At 36.2% G+C, this 19,162-nt stretch overlaps 1 protein-coding gene across 1 annotated transcript; it reads left to right on the top strand.

Annotated features, from left to right (window-relative positions):
- The first annotated feature begins 2,585 nt into the window (after positions 1–2,585).
- LOC122048681 (G-type lectin S-receptor-like serine/threonine-protein kinase At1g61400) lies at positions 2,586–5,815 on the top strand. Its single transcript, XM_042610215.1, has 9 exons — positions 2,586–2,703; positions 2,948–3,055; positions 3,246–3,302; positions 3,379–3,442; positions 4,386–4,583; positions 4,678–4,800; positions 4,908–5,053; positions 5,144–5,354; positions 5,778–5,815. The coding sequence occupies exons 3-9, from the start codon at positions 3,300–3,302 to the stop codon at positions 5,813–5,815; spliced, it is 783 nt and encodes a 260-aa protein (XP_042466149.1). The 5' UTR covers positions 2,586–2,703; positions 2,948–3,055; positions 3,246–3,299.
- The last annotated feature ends 13,347 nt before the right edge of the window (positions 5,816–19,162 follow it).

The raw sequence follows: 19,162 nt of genomic DNA, 5'->3' as shown, positions 1-19,162 counted from the left end.
TTTATTTTTTTTTGGCCGGCCACATTGCTTGGGCACCAAGCAAGGGTGGTCGGCCCCTATAAGAGGAAGGAAATAATTTTTTTATAAAATTTTACAAGAAGAAAAACTCTTATAAAATTGTACAAGCTCTCTTTCCTAAAGTAGGAGTTAAAAAAAGGAAAGTTCTAAAAATTAAAACCATGTTTTAAAATTTAAAACTTCTCTTATAAAATTTTCTTTTTTAACATGGTGATAGAAAATTTAAATTTTAAAACTTATCTTCCTTTTTTCCTTAAACCATGAGGATGGTTAAAAAAGGAAGGTTTTAAAATCTTTTAAACTTTCTTTTAACACATGTGGCCTATTTCAAATAAGGAAAGTTTTTGGAATTAAAATCTCTCTTTTAAAACTTATAGTTTTCTACGAAGAGAAGATTTTAAAAATTCAAAAACACCCTTCCTTGTTTGAATTATTATGGTCCGCCCCTACATGTTTGGTCACCAAGTAAAGGGTCGGCCCCTATAGAGGAGGATGTGGTCGGCCCTTGCTTGGTCACCAAGCATTGGACCAGCCCCCTTCTTGGACACCAAGAAGAGTCTTACATTTGGATGTACTTGAGGCTATAATGAGGCTACGACAGGGACCTAGATGAGAAATTGGTTTTGGCCTTCCGATGAGCTTGAGTATCCCGTGCTCGCCCCGAACACACAACTCAAGTTCATCGATAATAACTCATTCCACTAGAGAGTTATTATCGCACTACCGCACCAATCCCAAATTACATTATGGGCTCCTTCTTATCATAAGTGTGCTAGTCTTCCTATGTTTAAGATAACAAATATCCACTAATTAAGTAAGTTACTGACAACTCACTTAATTAATATCTAGCTCCAAGAGTAGTATCACTCAACTTCATTGTCATGTCAGACTAAGTCCACCTGCAGGGTTTAACATGGCAATCCTTATGAGCTCCTCTTGGGGGCATTCCCAACCTAGATAATTAGGACACAGATTCCTTCTATAATCAACAACACACACTATAAGTAATATCATTTCCCAACTTATCGGGCATATTGATTTATCGAGCTAAACCTCACCCTTTGATAAGTCAAAGAAATAAATATTAAATATATGTGTTTGTTATTATATTAGGATTAAGAGCACACACTTCCATAATAACTAAGGTCTAGTTCTTTTATTAAGTCAGTACAAAAAGAACTTACCTAAAATGGTCATACTCAATACACTTAGAGTGTACCAGTGTAATTTATTAATCAAGATAAACTAATACTTAATTACACTATGACTATTCCGATGGTTTGTTCCTTTCCATCTTAGTCGTGAGCAACTGTTTACAATTTATAAAGAACCGTCAACATGATCTTCTGTGTGTGACACCACACACCATGTTGTCTACTATATAAATTAATTGAATAATTACATTTAACAAATAAATGTAGATATTGACCAATGTGATTCTTTTATTTAAAAATAAATGTTTACAAAAGCTAGACTTTTAGTATACACTCCAACACCTCCAGATCAATTGGACTTTTTCTCAGCGCCCGAGTCTTCAGGTTTTTTCGCTGGACATTCGCTTCACGACCCGCCCAGACTTTCCACCCAATCCGCGACACCAGGATTTTCACCTAGAGTTTCCGACTCTAAGACTTTTGCCCGAAGACTTCGACCCACCAAGACTTTCCGCCTAGCACTACAAGAAAATTAGGATTCTACAACACTTAAACGACAACGCTTTTTATAAAAAGCGTTGTCTATTTTTTTTTAACAACGCTTTTAGTGAAAAGCGTTGTCTATTTCATTATTTTATTATTAATAGACAACGCTTTTCTAAAAATCGTTGTCTATTAGTGATTTTTACGGGTCAAAGACAACGCTTCGTAAAAAGCATTGTCTATTAGCATTTTTTTTAGTGTCTACGACAACGTTTTTAAAAAAGTGTTGTCTATTGTGAAGTTCTCATCTAAATCTTGATTAATACAAACCGTTGGATCTAAGTAAGGAGTAGAAAACTCAAACCCTTCTCCCAACTGAGAGCAGATCTCCTGGTCCACAAAATTGCGGACCAGGGGATGGTCCACTACATGTGGACCTTTGATTTGAATGAACCCCACTTATTAAAGATGGGGTCCATTCAAATCAAAGGTCCAGATCAGTGGACCATCCCCTGGTCCGCAAATTGCGGACCAGGAGATCCCTGCCCCTCCCAACTCCTATCTTCCGATCGTTTTTTATCCCGAACCCTTCTCCCAACTATCTCACGCGGCCTTCTCCATCCAACTCCTCTCCGGCAAACCCCTCTTTGGTGAACCTCTCTCCGCGAACCACTCCTCCGAACTCCTCTCCGTCAAGACCACGGGATTAATCTCTTCGCCTCCGTCGCCTCATTCACGCTTCCTTCACACTGCCCAATCTCTTTGACCACACCTTATTCAAGCGGCAGATCCCGGAACTGGTCGAGCTCCCAGGTCATCGAAGACCTTGCGACGGCAGCTCAACCGCGACTCCAGCTCCCGAGCTTAACCCCTTTCCAGTCGAGCGAAGGAGAAAGTAAGGAGTAAGCCTCCTTCGTCCTCTCTCTCTCTCTCTCTTTCTCTCGGAGTTTATTCCGCTTTCAGGCGCCTCACCCTTCCTTCGATTACCAGCGTAAAGGTAAGCGATCTGCTTTGCTTGTCCATGGAAGAACGACGAGGTCATCTCTAGGTTACATTTTTTTTCCCTCTCCCTTGCTTTCTTCTTGAACCTTTTGTGTCGATTCACGACGAAACATTTGATCTCAGTTCTGAATTAGAAGTTCCAGTATGTAAATGGGCAACCTTTTGTCTCTAACTATTTAGTTTTCAGAATCCGACATTTGGGGATAGAAATGTTTCATCTTTTCTCTCTCTCTCTCTAGGGCTACTAGACTGTAGCCTTCTGGATTAACTTGTGTTTATCTTGTTATTAGGTTCTCGGTGGAGTGATCATGCTAACTTCATTCATTTTTAGGGTTTTGATGTAAGACACCAAAAAACTTTGTTGCTTTGGACTGGGCGATGTTTACAGTGAGAAACTGGTGTGTTGATTATACTTTACAGACTGATTTTTGTTTATGCTTATCCATCTTACGAGTGTTACAAGACCCTAGAATTGAATAAGCAAGAGATTGATTAGTTGCGTTTCTGGTGCCAATATTGGTCAGTCAAGCAAAATTCGTCTATATGTTCTCATAAACAAACATGATGAATTATTTGTTCCCTTTTTAGGATTCTATTTGGATTGTTGAGAGAATTGGGAGTATTTGCTGATATTCTCTTCTCATGGTGAGCATGGAATTTTTTTCTTTTTATAATTGTTGCAATATCTACACCTCTTATCATTTTCCTTTTCTCCATGTAGGTTACCATTCTATTATGGAGCAAAGCTTGGCGCCTTCCTGTATTTGTGGCATCCCCGGACAAAAGTATGATACTCCTTTCTACAACTTAACTAATTCTAAGAACTTTTGTATTGTCAGAATTTGTTTGTGGTTCATTTTGTGAAATTTCTTTTTTTAAACAATACTTCATTTAACTAGCTTAACAATGAATAATGATTGGAGTTATGTAAAGTGGGTAATCTCAGTTGGATATATCCAGTGATACTGAAAGTAATAAGTGTTTTTATATTTTTCCTATCTAGACTAGCTTTTTCATGTCTACCTTACAACTTGGTCTAACTAGTATTACAAATCTAAATCATTTTAGGGAGCAACATTTGTCTATGAGACATTCCTGGCGCCTTTTATCGCAGAGCATGAGTCTAAGATTGATCCGTCTTTGTTTGAGTTTAGAGCTAGGGCAGCAGATTGGGGATTGATAGCTTGGCAGATGGTTGTTAGCTACTTGCAGACAAGTGTTCCTGAGATGAAGAAATATGCTATTTCATTGATGCCAACAATGAACTCTATAGAGGTATGGTTATAGCAAAGAATAGGAGTCTTTTTATGTCTTCAATCATATTAGCACTCTGCTTTTAGTTTTCCTTGTAGTTGATCCCAAATAAGTAGGGAGAAAAAAACTATATTTATTTCTTTTTTACTTCTATATATGTGGTAAATGGCGAACCACATCGAAGAGGTACATAGCTCAACAAGGTGAAACCAATCAATCGAAAGCTCAATTAGCTACATGCTCAATCTAATAAAGTATGTTTCATGTACTTAATTAGCATCCTTAAATTCTCTCATAGACACACTGTTAAGTCATAATTTCTTTCTTAATATATATATATATATATATATATATATATATATATATATATATATATATATATATATATATATATATATATATATATATATATATATATATATATATATTTCCATGTTGTTGTTAAATTAATTATAGGGGTTTAAATCTATTTAGGAACCACTAGCAACGCCAGTGCACTGAGCAACATGACCCTGGAAGAGTGCCAAAGTTTGTGCTGGACGAACTGTTCTTGCGTGGCATTTTCTATGATCAGAGACATGTGCCTATCTTGGCCTGCTGACCTGATGGATATTAGGGTTTTTGCACAAGGCGGCAATGATCTATACGTTCGGCTTGCAGCTTCTGAATTAGGTAACAACTTCCTGTGCAGAACTATGCATTCAGCTTTCAGTTTCTAGTTTTATGAACTAAAATGTAGCAGAACTAAAATCAACTTCATGTGCAGATTCAATAAGGAGTTCAGGAAAGCAGAAATCATTAGTGATAAAAGTTTCTGTTCTAGTGCTGAGCTTTCTATTGTTACTATGTGTTGGTTCATTTTTATGGTTGGAGCGAAGAAGCAAGCTCGGTATGTTTGCTACTATTCATTGTTCATACGAGCAACAGAAATTAAACAATGGTTGCTTGTGATATCTAAAAGCTATTACCTTGTATAACTTGTTCATTTTTTAATAGTTAAACCAGACATAGTAGATCCCTCCACTCCCAAAGAAACAGAGCTCGACTTGCCGTTATATAGTATGGTTTCGATAAGAGCTGCCACAAATGAATTTTCAAGAGACAATATAGTTGGAATGGGTGGATTTGGCTTTATTTACAAGGTGAAGATGGTACATTTTTTTTTATTTGTAAGTTAATATATGCACTTAACATTATTTTTGACAACTAACATTCACTCTCTAAGATATCAGGGTAAATTAGCAGATGGACAAGAGGTTGCTGTGAAAAGATTGTCCAAAGCTTCTGAACAAGGTACAGATGAGTTCAAGACTGAGGTTTCGATCATTGCCAAACTACAACACCGAAATCTTGTTCGTCTACTGGGTTACTGCATCGAGGATGAGGAAAGAATCCTGATCTATGAGTTCATGACAAATAAAAGCTTGGACACTTTCATATTTGGTTAGCACGGAAACTGACTACTCTATACCTTCTGAAATGCATCTCATGCACCATGTCCTGTTTGTATAGAATCAATACATATGCAATAATGCAATTATGACAAAACTCGAATTATTTTAAAGCTTCGAACATTTCTGTATGTGCACACACAAATCTAACAAGACAAGTTTAAGAGGATCTTAGTATAATGACTAACCTAGACTAAACATTCAACAGATAGAAGAAAGAGTGAAGAAACGTTTCATTTCTGCAAGCTTTCTTTCTGCAGTTTGAAGAAACGTTGTATTTCTGCAAGCTTTCTTTCTTTCTTTCTGCAAGCATTTCATTTCTGAGTATTGAGTTTTGGTTCATTTATAGAAAATAGCTAGTAGAAGTAATTTTTTGGTTCAAACTATTGACTGTAATTTTTTGTTTATATTTCAGGCCATGTTCAATCTGTTCAAAGCTCACAAAGATCCTAGACAAAATTCAATTGCTTATTCTTGTAATAGATTGAGAAAGACAAGCTACTTCTTCAGTATTGTGGTAGTAATTACTGTACTGTATCCCATTCTCAAGCCGATAATAATTTTTTAGTGTAGCTAGTAGAAGTAAACAGATTGTTGGCTTCGAGGTCGGCTAATTAGTTTGTGCTCTTTTGTTTTATATGTGAATATCACTATCTACTTTGAAACAGAATTAGTGTTAATTTTGATATTTACTAGCTTCTCATGTAATTAAATACTAATATTACTTCAATTTCAGAATTCTATTATTTTGGTATGAGTTTGAAATCATTAGCTGAGTTGATTATATGTAAAAATTCGAATCTAGACATGGTAAAAGAAAAATAATAGTTTCGTAAATATAAAAATAAGGATTTTTAAATAATTTTTTTTATTTTTTTTCCTTTGAAACGACAACGCTTTTAAAGCGTTGTAAAAAGCATTGTCTTTATAAAAAAACAACAACGCTTTTAAAGTGTTGTAATAGTGTTGTCTTTGCAAAATATGACTACGCTTTTAAGGTGTTGCAAAAGCGTTGTCTTTGCTACAAACGACAACGCTTTAAAAGCGTTGTCGTTGAGCAGACTTTTAACAACAGTGCCTTTAACAACGCTTTTTCAGGCACAAAGACAAAGCTTTAAAAGCGTTGTCTATTAACTTTTTTCTTGTAGTGTAGGGTTACTACTTCTTAAGACCTAGGGTTACCACCCCCTAGGATTTTCTGCCTGCCTAACCGCAGCTAGGATTTTTGCCTAAGATACCTTAGGACTTTTCCTATAAACTCATTTAAACACATTAGATCACAAATAACCTTAACTTTAAATCCTTTGTCATTATCAAAACTCAGGTTCAATCGTCGAATACTTTCCGCACTAATTGTTTCCTTAATTAGATTTGACATTGTAGGATCTAGAGAGGTTGAACTTTAAGGGAAATAGATGAAGAAATTGGAAGGGGGTGGTTTATGGACTTTGGGAAGAAGAAGAGATGAGGAAGAGGAGAGAAGAAGGGAGCAAGCGGCGGGCACGACTATGTGGCTCTCACACCCTCGTGCCCTAACTTTTAAAACCTGAGTTGGACCGTGTGAGTTGCCATACGGCCATACTCCTTTTCCCTTCACACGGTCGTGTTTGAGACATGGCCTACTTCTTCTCCTTCTTGGCCTTTTCCACATGGTCGTGCCAAATGGCACGGGTAGTGTTACCTTCTTCTCAGCTGAGCTCACACGGTCGTGTGTGTCACACGCCCTCCTTCCTCTTCTCCTCTGGAAATTTCACACGACCATGTGAAATCACACGACCTTATCCTTCTTCTTCTCGAGTGAACTCACATGACCAGTGTGAGTCACACGGCCTTGTGCTCCTCCACCTCTGTAAGTGTCACACGACCATGTATGTCACACGGTCGGGCTCTATTTGGTACAGGATTGTTGAATTTCCTTCCTTCCCGACTTCTCTAATGCCTCCATGCCTATGAAATAATCATGGTCAGCTCATGGAAGCAGTGTACAACCTGAAAACAAAAATAACAATAATTTAAAAACATTAACTAATGAAAAAGAATGCTAAAATTGAATCTAACTAAAGGAACCCTTGGGTTGCCTCCCAAGAAGCGTTTGTTTAAGGTCATTAGCTCGACCGGTGTGAGATCATTCTGGGGGACGAGGTTCAGTGAAGTATTTGTTTCTCCCCTAACTACATACCATGGATATACCCTTTTAAACGTTAACCATTCACCTTAATAACTCTGAGCTCTTCCTTCCAAATGTCCACTGCTTCGAAGGGATAAACCTTTTTTAACTTTGAACGGACCTATCCATCATGATTTTAGCCTTTCTGGAAAAACTTTTAACTTTGAATTAAATAATAAGACTAGGTCTCCTTTAAAATCCCTACGTAGTATGTGTTGATCATGTCATTTCTTTGTCCTTTTCTTATAAGATTTGGCATGTTCGTAAGCATCCAGCCTTAATTCATCAAATTCATTTAACTGGAGCTTCCTTTTTTTCTCCTGCTGCCCTGAGATCCATATTAAGTTTTGTAATTGCCCAGTAAGATTTATGTTCCAATTCAACTGGGAGATGGCATGACTTTCCATAGACTAGCCAGAATGGGGTCATACCAATGGGAGTTTTGTAAGCTGTATGATATGCACATAAAGCATCATCTAGCTTCAATGACCAGTCCTTTCATGAAGTAGAGACCGTTTTCTCTAGTATGGCCTTAATTTCTCGATTAGATATTTCAACTTGCCCATTGGTTTGTGGATGATGGTGTTGCCACTTTATGATTTACTCCATATTTATTAAGTAAGTTTTCAAATTGTTTTTCTATAAAATGTGACCCTCCATCACTAATAACCGCTTTAGGAATGCTAAACCATGGAAAAATTATCTTTTTAAACAATTTGATGATTGTCTTTGCATCACTTGTAGGAGAAGTTATGGCCTCCACCCATTTTGACACATAGTCCACCGCCACCAAAATAAACTTGTTTCCACATGAGAAAGGAAATGGTCCCATAAAATCTATTCCCCACGCATCAAATAACTCAACTTCAATGATGTAGTTTAGTGGTATTTCATTTCTCTTGGTTATACTTCCAGTCCTTTGGCATTGATCACAGGATTGTACAAATTCTTGTGTATCTTTAAATAAGTTTGGCCAATAAAATCCTGCCTGTAAGATTTTTGCAATTGTTTTCAAATATCCCATATGCCCACCGTAAGATAAAGAATGATAATGGAACAAAATGTCCTTAACTTCTTCCTCGGGCACACATCTTCGATAATTACATCGCAGCATTTCTTGTAAAGAAGTGGTTCATCCCAAATATAGTTCTTGACATCCGAAAGAAATTTTTTCTTTTGTTGCCTAGAGAAATTTGGGGGTAGAACTCCACTTGCCAGATAATTAACAAAATCTGCATACCAAGGCATCTTCACAAATGCTAATGCCAAAAGGTGTTCATCTGGAAAAACATCATCAATAGGTGCCTCAAATCCTGCATCCTTTTTCCCATTTTGCTACACTCGAGATAAATAATCTGCCACTATATTTTCTGCCTCTTTTTTGTCTCTGATCTCTAAATTGAATTCCTGAAGAAGTAAGATCCACCTAATAAGTCGTGGTTTGACATCTTTCTTGCCCAGTAAATATTGGATGGCAGCATGATCAGTATATACTATCACTTTTAAACTCACTAGGCAGGATCTGAACTTGTCAAATGCAAAGACTACTGCTAGAAATTCTTTTTCTGTAGTGGAATAGTTTACTTGGGTTGCATCTAGTGTCTTACTTGCAAAGTGGATTGCATGTAAAATCTTGTTCTTTCTTTGCCCCAGAACTGCTCCTACGGCAAAATCACTGGCATCACACATAATTTCAAATGGGAGCTCCCAATTTAGGGCTTGGATTATTGGAGCTGAAGTAAGGGCACTTTTAATATTTTTGAAAGCCTCCATGCAGTCATCATCAAAACAGAATTCGACATCTTTAATCATCAAATTAGTTAGTGGCTTAGAGATTTTTGAAAAATCCTTGATAAAATGCCTGTAGAATCCAGCATGCCCCAAGAAACTCCTTACTCCTTTTATATTAATTGGCAGGGGTAACTTCTCTATTACTTCTACCTTGGCCTAATCTACCTCAATCCCACGTTCTGATATCTTGTGTTCCAAAATAATCCCTTCTTTTACCATGAAGTAACATTTTTCCCAATTTAACACCAAGTTTACATCTTCGTACTGTTGAAGAACCGTAGAAATATTTAGTAAACAAGTGTTGAAGTCATTTCTATAAACTGAAAAAGCATCCATAAATACCTCCATGATTTTCTCTATCAGATTTGAAAAAAAATTATCATCATGCACCTTTGAAATATAGCTAGGGCATTACAAAGTTCAAATGACATACGTCGATAGGCGAAGGTTCCGTAGGGACATGTAAAAGTAGTCTTCTCTTGATCTTGAGGGTGAATTGGAATCTGAAAGAATCTCAAATAGCCATCCAAATAGCAGAAATATGAGTGTTTTGCCAGCTTTTCAAGCATCTCATCAATAAATGATAGAGGAAAATGATCTTTTCTAGTTTCTTTATTTAGCTTCCTATAATCAATACACATCCGCCACCCCGTGACTATTCTCGTTGGAACTAATTCATTATTCTCATTTCTGATTACAGTCATTCCTCCTTTTTTTTGGAACCACATACACTGGACTCATCCATTCACTATCTGAAATAGGATAAATAATCCCTTAAGCACTTCTTTCTTTACCACCTCTTTCAAATTTTGGTTCAATCTCCTTTGATGTTTAATTAAATTTTTATATCCTTCTTCAAGTAAAATTCTATGCATACAAAGAGAGAGACTAATTCCTTTAATATCATCAATGGTATACCCAATCGTCTTTCTATGCAATTTTAACTCATTGATCAATCTTTGTGTTTCCGATTTAGTTAAATCTGCATTGATTATCACTGGAAAGATGGAATTCAGGCCAAGGAATGCATATTTAAGATTGGGTGGCAATGTCTTTAACTCTAGTTGAGGCGGCATAATTTCTGGAAAAATTGGATCCTACTCCAACAACTTTATTTCGTCCTTCGAAGATTCTTTCCCTAAATTTTCCTCGGCTTCCGATGCCATCTCTTCATCTTCTTCATAATCAAAGTTATTTTTTGCATAAAAAACATTGGAGCATTCCTCCTTTTCAACAAGCTTATTCAAAGAAATCCTTTCTCCAAACATTTTTGAACTTACAACACCAAGGGAATAAATCTTGGAAATTCTTTTGATTCGAAGTAATGTCTTCCTCGGAACCATTCCAAATTTCATCATCTACAATTTCTTGTTTATTTCCCTCACCATTTCCTTTTTCTTTGTCCTCTAATGCACTTGATGAGAAAGTCAATAAATTTTTTCCTTACCAAGCATTAAGATTTGATGTTATCCAGTAGATTATTTCATATGCCTCATCAAGACTTTTCCTCATGAAAGATCCTCCGATGCCAAATCTAACTGATTCTTATTTTGAAAAGAAAGCTCAATATAGAATAAGTGTACAATCAACCATTTCTCGATACCATGGTGCGGACATGAATGTAGAAGAGATGAATATCTTTCCCAAGCTTGATATAATTCCTCTCCGACAAATTGCTTAAAATTCAAAATCTGATTTCTCAAATGTATGATTTTTTGTGGAGGAAAATATTTGTTCAGATATCTTTTCTCTATCTCATCCCAAGTTCTAATACTTTTAGGTTGCAAGGTATTAAACCACCTCTTTGCGGCATCCTTAAGACTGAAAGGGAAAACCAATAGTCGTATAACATCATATGGAACCCCCTCATATTTCAGTGCATTACAATATCTATGGAATTCCATGAGATGTGAATAAGGATTCTCCAACTATAATCCCCCAAACTGATTATGCTGAATATTTGAGATAAAAGATGGTCTAAGCATAAAATTCCTTACTTGAATCTCTGGCTGAACAATGGGCCCTAATTCTTGGGCAAACCTTGGAGCTCTATAATCTTTCAATGGTTTGAATACCATATTTGAGTGTTCTTATTCTTCTAGATGTCTTTGGGAGGTTTTTTTCTTTTATGAAATGTTCTATCAATTCAGGATCAAAAGGTAACAAATCTCCTGCAAGGTTAGATCTTTGCATGCAAAGAACAAGATCATAAGAAACAAAATTTTCTCTTTACTTGAAAAGCAAGGAAAAACTGAACTGAAATTCTGAAAATATAAAATGCAGAATTTGAATTGTAACAAGAAAAATTACAGAAAAAGTAATCAGAAATAAAAGATAAGATTGAGAAAATAGAATTCTAAGACTAGTTACAACTATGTAATAGAAAAGAAAAGAAAAGAAAAGTCGAGTCTAACTCAAATGATTATCTCTAATGTTATGGACGCAGTCCCCGGTAACGATGCCAAAAACTTGGTACGCAACCGCAAGTGCACAGTTTCATCGTCAATAATAAAAAGATTATCGATCTCATAGGGACTGGTTATAAGCACTAGAGATGTCTCACAATGAATTAACTAAACAATCGACAAAGGAAGTGAATATACTAAGTAGCGACTCGAAATAGAAATAGAAAAGCAAATGTAAGAACTTGGGTTTTATGAGAGTTCTAGAAGTTCAGTTTCATTATGATATTTTTCAATGTAAGGTGATCTACCAATTCTTATCCTCAATTGTCATGCATTTGCAGGAAGTTGCCGGTTTTCTCCTACAGAAGTCAACCAGCAAGGAACTTTTATCTATACCTCTAGTAATTTAATAGTCATGATCCCTATGAAGTCTGTTAGCGGGGTAGTCTATCGCCAACGCCCCATGGTCATACAACATAGAAACACATCACCATTCAATCCACAAAAAGGCATAGAGGATAAATGCACTCAAATATTTCACCTCCTTATAGAGACTAGCTTCACCTTTCAAGGTGATTCCCTAGTTATGATGAGTGATCTTTGGAACCAATCCCTAGCTTCTGGAGTTGAATCAGAGATGGAAATTGCTTTGGAACGCAGGATCAAGGCTGGAGAAGGTGAAGGTTGGCCCCAAACTTGATCTCCCCAAAAGGGAGAGCCTTTCCCCCTCTTCTCAAAGAGGAAGAACCCCTTATATAGGGCAGGGCACGGGAATCACACGGCACGTGCCACGGCCGTGTAGCACACACGGCCCCAACTACTTTGCTCTCGGCCAAGGTCACACGGCCGTGTGGCCTTCACACGGACGTGCACTGCTCTGCCACTGGCTGGCTCACACGATCGTGTGGCTCACACGGCCTGGCAAATCTTGGTCTCTGGAAACCTTGCACGGTCGTGTGGCACACACAGCCCGGGCTTGCCTCTTCTCTAAAAATGTTACACGGCCATGTGGATATGTTGCTTGGGCCATGTAGATCTACACAGCGTCGTCCTGCTAGGGTGACACGGCCGTGTGGATCCACACATCCATGTCAAGCTCCTCCTCTACTGAAGCTACACAGCCTGCCTGCTCCACACAGCCAAGGTCATTTTCCTCCCCGCTCCTTTGGCATGGTCGTGTGGCTCAGATTACGAGGGTTGTCTTCCTTTGCTTGTTGGTTGGATCAACCACGAATATCATTTCTTCTCCAAATTTGACTCCTGAAGACAGAAAATACACAAGAGCAGATCTCTGAACAAAAAAGAGTATTTATGCTGAAAGTAAGACAAAGAGTATGAAAGTCATAGATAAAGCATGCATAAAATATGTGAATGCACGTCAAAATATGCTAAATAAGTGTATATAATCTACGCACATCAAAATGGTTCAAGAAGGGGAAGGGAAAGATAAAAGAAGTTGTTGTTATGGGATAAGACTCAATCAAGAAGAAAGGAAAAAAGACCATATTGCAACAATGCAAGTGTGTCTTCTTTTCTTGAGTATTTTGTTGCTAGTTCAGTATTATTAGCTGATTCTTATCCTTTATGAATTATAGATTCGGGAGTAACCAACCATATAACTCAAGAGTGAGTTACATTTATAGAGTACTGACGGGTACCAGCTGGCAATAAATGGATCTATATAAGAAACAATGCAAGAGTTGAAATCAAAGGAGTCAACACTTACTAACTCAACCTCCGTGGTGGTAGTGTTTTGTTTCTACACGATGTCCTGCATGCTCCTGAAATTTGACGAAATCTTATTTTCATTATAGATCTTCTTAATTTAGGATATTGTATTAATTTTTATAGCCAGAGTGTTGAACTTAAGATTGACTCAATGTCAGTCGGATATGGTTTTTTATCAAATGATTTTATGGTTCTTGATGTAGAATCAGATATCAATTGTGCTATTGAGGGTTATTTTTCAAACATTGCTCTAACTAGTGATGTAGATATAACTAATGAGATTTGGCATGTTAGATTAGGACACATAGGACAAGAACGTATGAATCGGTTAGCTAGAGAGGGTCTATTGGGCACTCAGGCTAAGATTCACTTGTCTATATGTGAGTATTATCTTAATGGAAAAGCAACTTGGAAATCATTTGGTAAGGCTATAAGCACTGAATCATCATTATAATTAATTCATTCAGATATTTGTGGTCTAATGAATGTGAAGGCTAGATATGGAACTTCCTATTTCATTACATTTATTGATGATTTCTCTTGTTTTGGTCATGTGTATTTGATTTCTCATAAGTCTGAAGCATTAGATTGCTTTATTCGTTAAATGAACGAAGTTGAGAATCAAACGGAATGTAAAGTTAAGATTTTATGCACTGACCATGGAGGGAAATATTTGTCTAATATATTCAAGACAATATGTAATGATAGAGGGATTATTAGATAGCTAACAATCCCAGGAACTCCACAGCAAAATGAGTTTGCTGAAAGAAGAAATAGAACTCTTCTAGATATAGTTAGGTCTATGATAGCGCAGAGTAATCTGCTAGGATGTATTATTAGTTGCGGCCTATATACTTAACAAAGTGCCTTTAAAGTCAGTTCCATCTACCCCATATGAACATTGGACAGACAGAAAATTAGATTTAAGTAATCTGAGACTTTGGGGGTCAGCTACTTATATTCATGATAATTCTCACAAGTATAGAAACTGGGATCTAAGGGTAAAAAATGTATCTTTATTAGATATCATGAGATCTCCAAAGGTTATGTTTTCATAGGTGAACAACTAGATGGAATCATCTCTGAAATATATTCAAGAGATGTAATTTTTCTCGGAACCGAGTTCCCAACCAGAGGTGATATTGATAAAAGTGTTCCTCTTTTAGGGGATGAGATATTATCAATAAGATATGTGTCAAAAGAGATGCCTAAGTCTAGTCAACCTAGTGGAAGTGATTTGTCAAGTCATAAGTTGACTTCTCAACAACCCAACTTACGAAGAAATGGTTTGATATTAAGAATAAGGCATTAATAACACTCTCAGTTGACGCAATGAACCTAGAACGGGAGAGGAAGCATTAAGATGCTCCGTTAGAGAAAAAAAAGGGGGGGTATGTTGCAATAGATGAGGAAATGGATTCAATGAGAAAGAATCAAGTTTAGGATTTAGTTGATCTTCCTCTGGGCCGAAGCGCTATTAGGAATAAATTGATTCTCAAAATCAAGAGGAAAGTAATGGATGGATTAATCAATACAAAGTTCGACTTAGTTGCAAAAGGATATACCCAAATGGAGGGTATTATTTTTGAAGATAAGCTAAGTACATCTTAGGAGTGAAGATCATGTAAGATCGATCAAAAAGGCTTTTGAGTTTGTCTCAAGAGGCTTATATCACTAAGATGCTACAACACTTAATTGCAACATTGTATCCCAAGACTCCTGAAGAAATAGCCGAAATGAAAAAAAACTATATGTCGGTGCTATTGGTTGTTTGATGTGCATTATGTTGTGTACTTATCATGATATAAGTTATGATGTTGGCTTAGTTAGTCGTTTCCAATTAAACCCAAGATCGAGACATTGGAAAGTGGTGAAGAGGGATATTAAAATATCTCAGAAGGACAACAGATTATGTATCTATTTTCAAGGATCTAAGATGAGTTTGAGTGGCTATACAGATGCAGATTGGACAGGAGACCTTGATGACAAAAAATCCACATCTGACTATACCTTCTTGCTAAATGGTGGCACCATCTCATGGAATAGCAAGAAACGGGTTTATGTAGCCGTGTTGGCAATGGAAGCTGTGTGGATTGGCTTGTGTAGCTTTGTTGACAATAGAAGCTATATGGCTAGGCTTGTGTAGCCTTTGTCAACAATAGAAGCTATGTGGCTTGCGCATCAGTTGTGCAACAATCTGTCTGATTAAAAAGGTTCCTGAAGCATTTGAAGATTGTTGAGGATAGTGGGAGTCCTGTTACAGTGTACTGTAACGGTCAAGCTGAGGATCCCAAATATCACAACAAAAGCAAGTATATAGAATTAAGCATAATTTTGTAAAGGATATTGTGGACAAGAAAATGATAATTCTTGAGTATATCCTTACACGTACTATGCTTGCAGATCTTTTTAATAAGCCATTGACTAAAGAGTCATTTCAAAGAATGGGAAGTCTTTATGACTTCATAAAAAGTAACACGTTGTAAAATATCATAATCTATTCAGTGTATAAATTGTTACATTTTGGATTAAAATCTCGATGAGCATGTTGGCAGATTGAGATTGATCCACTCATATGGACAATCATCTCTATTTGTTAAGTATAAATAGAGGTAAGACCGTTACTTATGGGCAAGCTTATATAGCTATTAATATAGACATACCTATAAGTTAGGGTCATCTTGATAATTGTATCAAGATGAGATCATTTATGTAATGACCGGAGTAAATGTACCCACCATTTACTGAATCTATTTAAAGGCCAAATTGAAATTCATATGTTGAATTCAGGATTAGACATTAGGTATGTCTAGATCGAAATCTGTACGATGTTAAAATTTAAGAAAAACATACGCTCTTTTTAGTAAAGAGAATAACATCGTAGCATGTGATTCATACCACATGTGCTATGGCGACAAGAAGGGTAGTGGGAGAATAGATCCCTGCTTCTCTACTATGTGAGACCCTTGAGATTATAAGTTAATCTCAATTTTACCCTCAGTGAATATTTAGCTATCTATTTGAAGTTATAATCAGTGTCTGCTACTTTAGCATGTTTCATATCGACTATGGATGATTCGATCTATGGAGCATAACAAGGAAAGCGAGTGATTAAAATGAATAGATTCTATCTAAAATGGAAGATTAAATAGATTTGTATCTTTTGATGTTATTACTGGTCGACCCATTTCTGTTATGTATAGAAATGATTGTGAATATTGAATATAAAACATGCTCTTGACATAATAGTCATTATGAGGGATTAGAGATGTTCATATTGATGTAGATGAAGATTATTTAATCTGGGTAAATAGCAAGACATGGATATCTCCTAGATAATAGTTGTGTGCCACTAAGAGATTGGATATTTCCTGGGTAACGGATATGCTCCGCTAGGAGAGAGGCTATGTGTTATAATGAGAGTGTCTCTAATTCATTTGGAAGAGCAGTTAAGTAAAGTGTAACAACTTTGTTAGCATTGATCACTCAAAGAGCAGTTATGTAAAGTGTAACAATCTTCTTAGCAATAATTGCTCAGTGTGTTTGCTGTCGCACGAATCATTTTCCCTAATATATGGAATGGATGTTCTTATTTAGTCTGTGTGACTAACTAGTTCTTATCTAGTCTTTGTGACTTGATTATAATATAGTTTATGTGACTTATATAATCTTTATAACCAGTTAACCTTTAAGGATTGACTTAGATGAGTGGAAAATATTGGTGTTAAGAAGGTGAAAGGGTGCCTCTTCCCCTTCACCTTCCAACCTTTTCTCATTCCTCCATTAATGGAGGTAGAGGAAAATGAAGAGTCATCTTCCTCTATAAAAAAACGTCCAAGGCAATTAGTGCAATGAGGAAAAGGGAGCAAGAGGGGTGCATGCATCAAGAAAGGTTGTTGCGTTGTGTACGCAGATGGGACCGAAGCACATCAGAAGTGCTGTCAGAATTCTGTCGAGACTATATGTCTTGCAGAGAAGAAGAACATTTGAGGTATGGATTTGGTTTGTGAACCATGAAGAACTTTTCGATTCGTTCATGATCGTTCTTCCGACGACAAGTGGTTCGTGATCATTTTTCTGACGACAAAGGAAGATCAAGATCTACTACGGGAGATCACTGTGAGTTTTACAGATTTTATATTTCTATATTTTTCATGCTTTAGAACTATCAACAAAGTCGTCCGACCGCTGACTACAAGTGCTCAGGGAGTCAATGCCGAGTCAATCCCAAATGGATCTCCGAGTCAAGAAAAGATGTTGAATCACATAATGCGAAAACATATAAACATAGGAAAGAATAGAGAGATGAACAAATATAATACAATTACTTTTTTATTATTAATAATTAATTATGATAGGCTAACAAACTTATTTATACATATGGTCAAAATAATATATAGAAAAATATTAAGATAAATATGGTAACAGATTACGATAATTATGGTAATAAGAAATATATAAATAATGATAAATATAGTTTGGATTACAATCCAGATATGATAAATTATCAATAATTGAAATTAATCTCTGAATCTCTTGAACCTATCTTTGTCGTCATTACTCGACAAACTCAATGGGAGATATTGAACGTTGAGTTTAATTGACAATAACCAATCAAATATTTTAGAGCCAAACTATCAGTACGACCAACCATTCAACAAATCTGTTAAACTTTGCCTTTGATAAAAGAAGACAACAATTAAAAGGAGATAGAGAGTTATTGCTTGAAGGTTGGAATATGATATGTCGCCGAAATAAGAGCAACAAAGAAAGAAGACTGCATTTTGATGACTGTATATACTTAGAGCAAATGAAGAAAATCTTCTATTATATGCTAAGCAAACCCTAAAAAAAGCTTGCTATTTGGCCTATAAGAAGATGGCTAAACAAGGCAACACTTGAGGAAAGACTACTACAATGTAGTTATTGTTGAAGAAAAGGAGAAGAAAGAGAAAGGAAGATAAAAAGAGGGACGAAACTTGATGTCCTTGAAATTAAAAAAAAAATGATATTGCCTTTGTTACAGAAAAAATAAGAGGAATCTCGTTATTGTTGGATTTCTTGAAAGAAGAAAAAAGGTAAGAAGAAGAAGAAAATAGGATATTAAGAGATAGGAGATTTAGAGTAACTCATTGATGATTGTGGGAGAGAAAGATTAAGAGGAAGAAATATGCTAATAAAAAATTCTTGCCTAAACGGAAAGCAAGAAGAAAGAGGGAGATAAAATGAGAAAATCATTATGTAGTGAAAAAGAGGAAATGAGGAAGGATTTTTTTTTAAAAAAAATAAAAAATAAAAGAAGAAAAAAAAACAAATAAGAGTGAGGTGGCGGATGCGGCTAAAGAAAGGATTATGTTGATGTGTGCATGAGAGAAAAACATAAAAGAAAGAGAGAAAAGAAGCGGTTATGCGGTGGCAGAAGGTTTGAGATAACTCAGGTAAGAATAGAAGAAAAGCGGCTTTAGAGGAATGCGATGGTGAGGCTTCGCATATCAGTAAGGAAGTCGTTGGAATCTAACTGTTGTAAAAAAAAGGCAGCAGACTACTAACGACTGGAACTTGTTGGTAGGAAGGGAGAAAAGTTATCAGAAAATTTCTGTTTACTTGTAGTCGTTGGTTAGAAAAGCATAGCGGAAATAGGTCTGGAGCAATTCAACTTAAAAATAAAATTTCCTTCTGTATTATGAAAACTCAATTGTTCAAAAAATT

The sequence above is a fragment of the Zingiber officinale genome, chromosome 2B, assembly GCF_018446385.1.
Source record: "Zingiber officinale cultivar Zhangliang chromosome 2B, Zo_v1.1, whole genome shotgun sequence".
NCBI classification, from domain to species: Eukaryota; Viridiplantae; Streptophyta; class Magnoliopsida; order Zingiberales; family Zingiberaceae; genus Zingiber; species Zingiber officinale.
The sequence above is the reverse complement of the archived record's forward strand: the minus strand, read 5'-3'. Positions and strand labels throughout refer to the sequence as shown.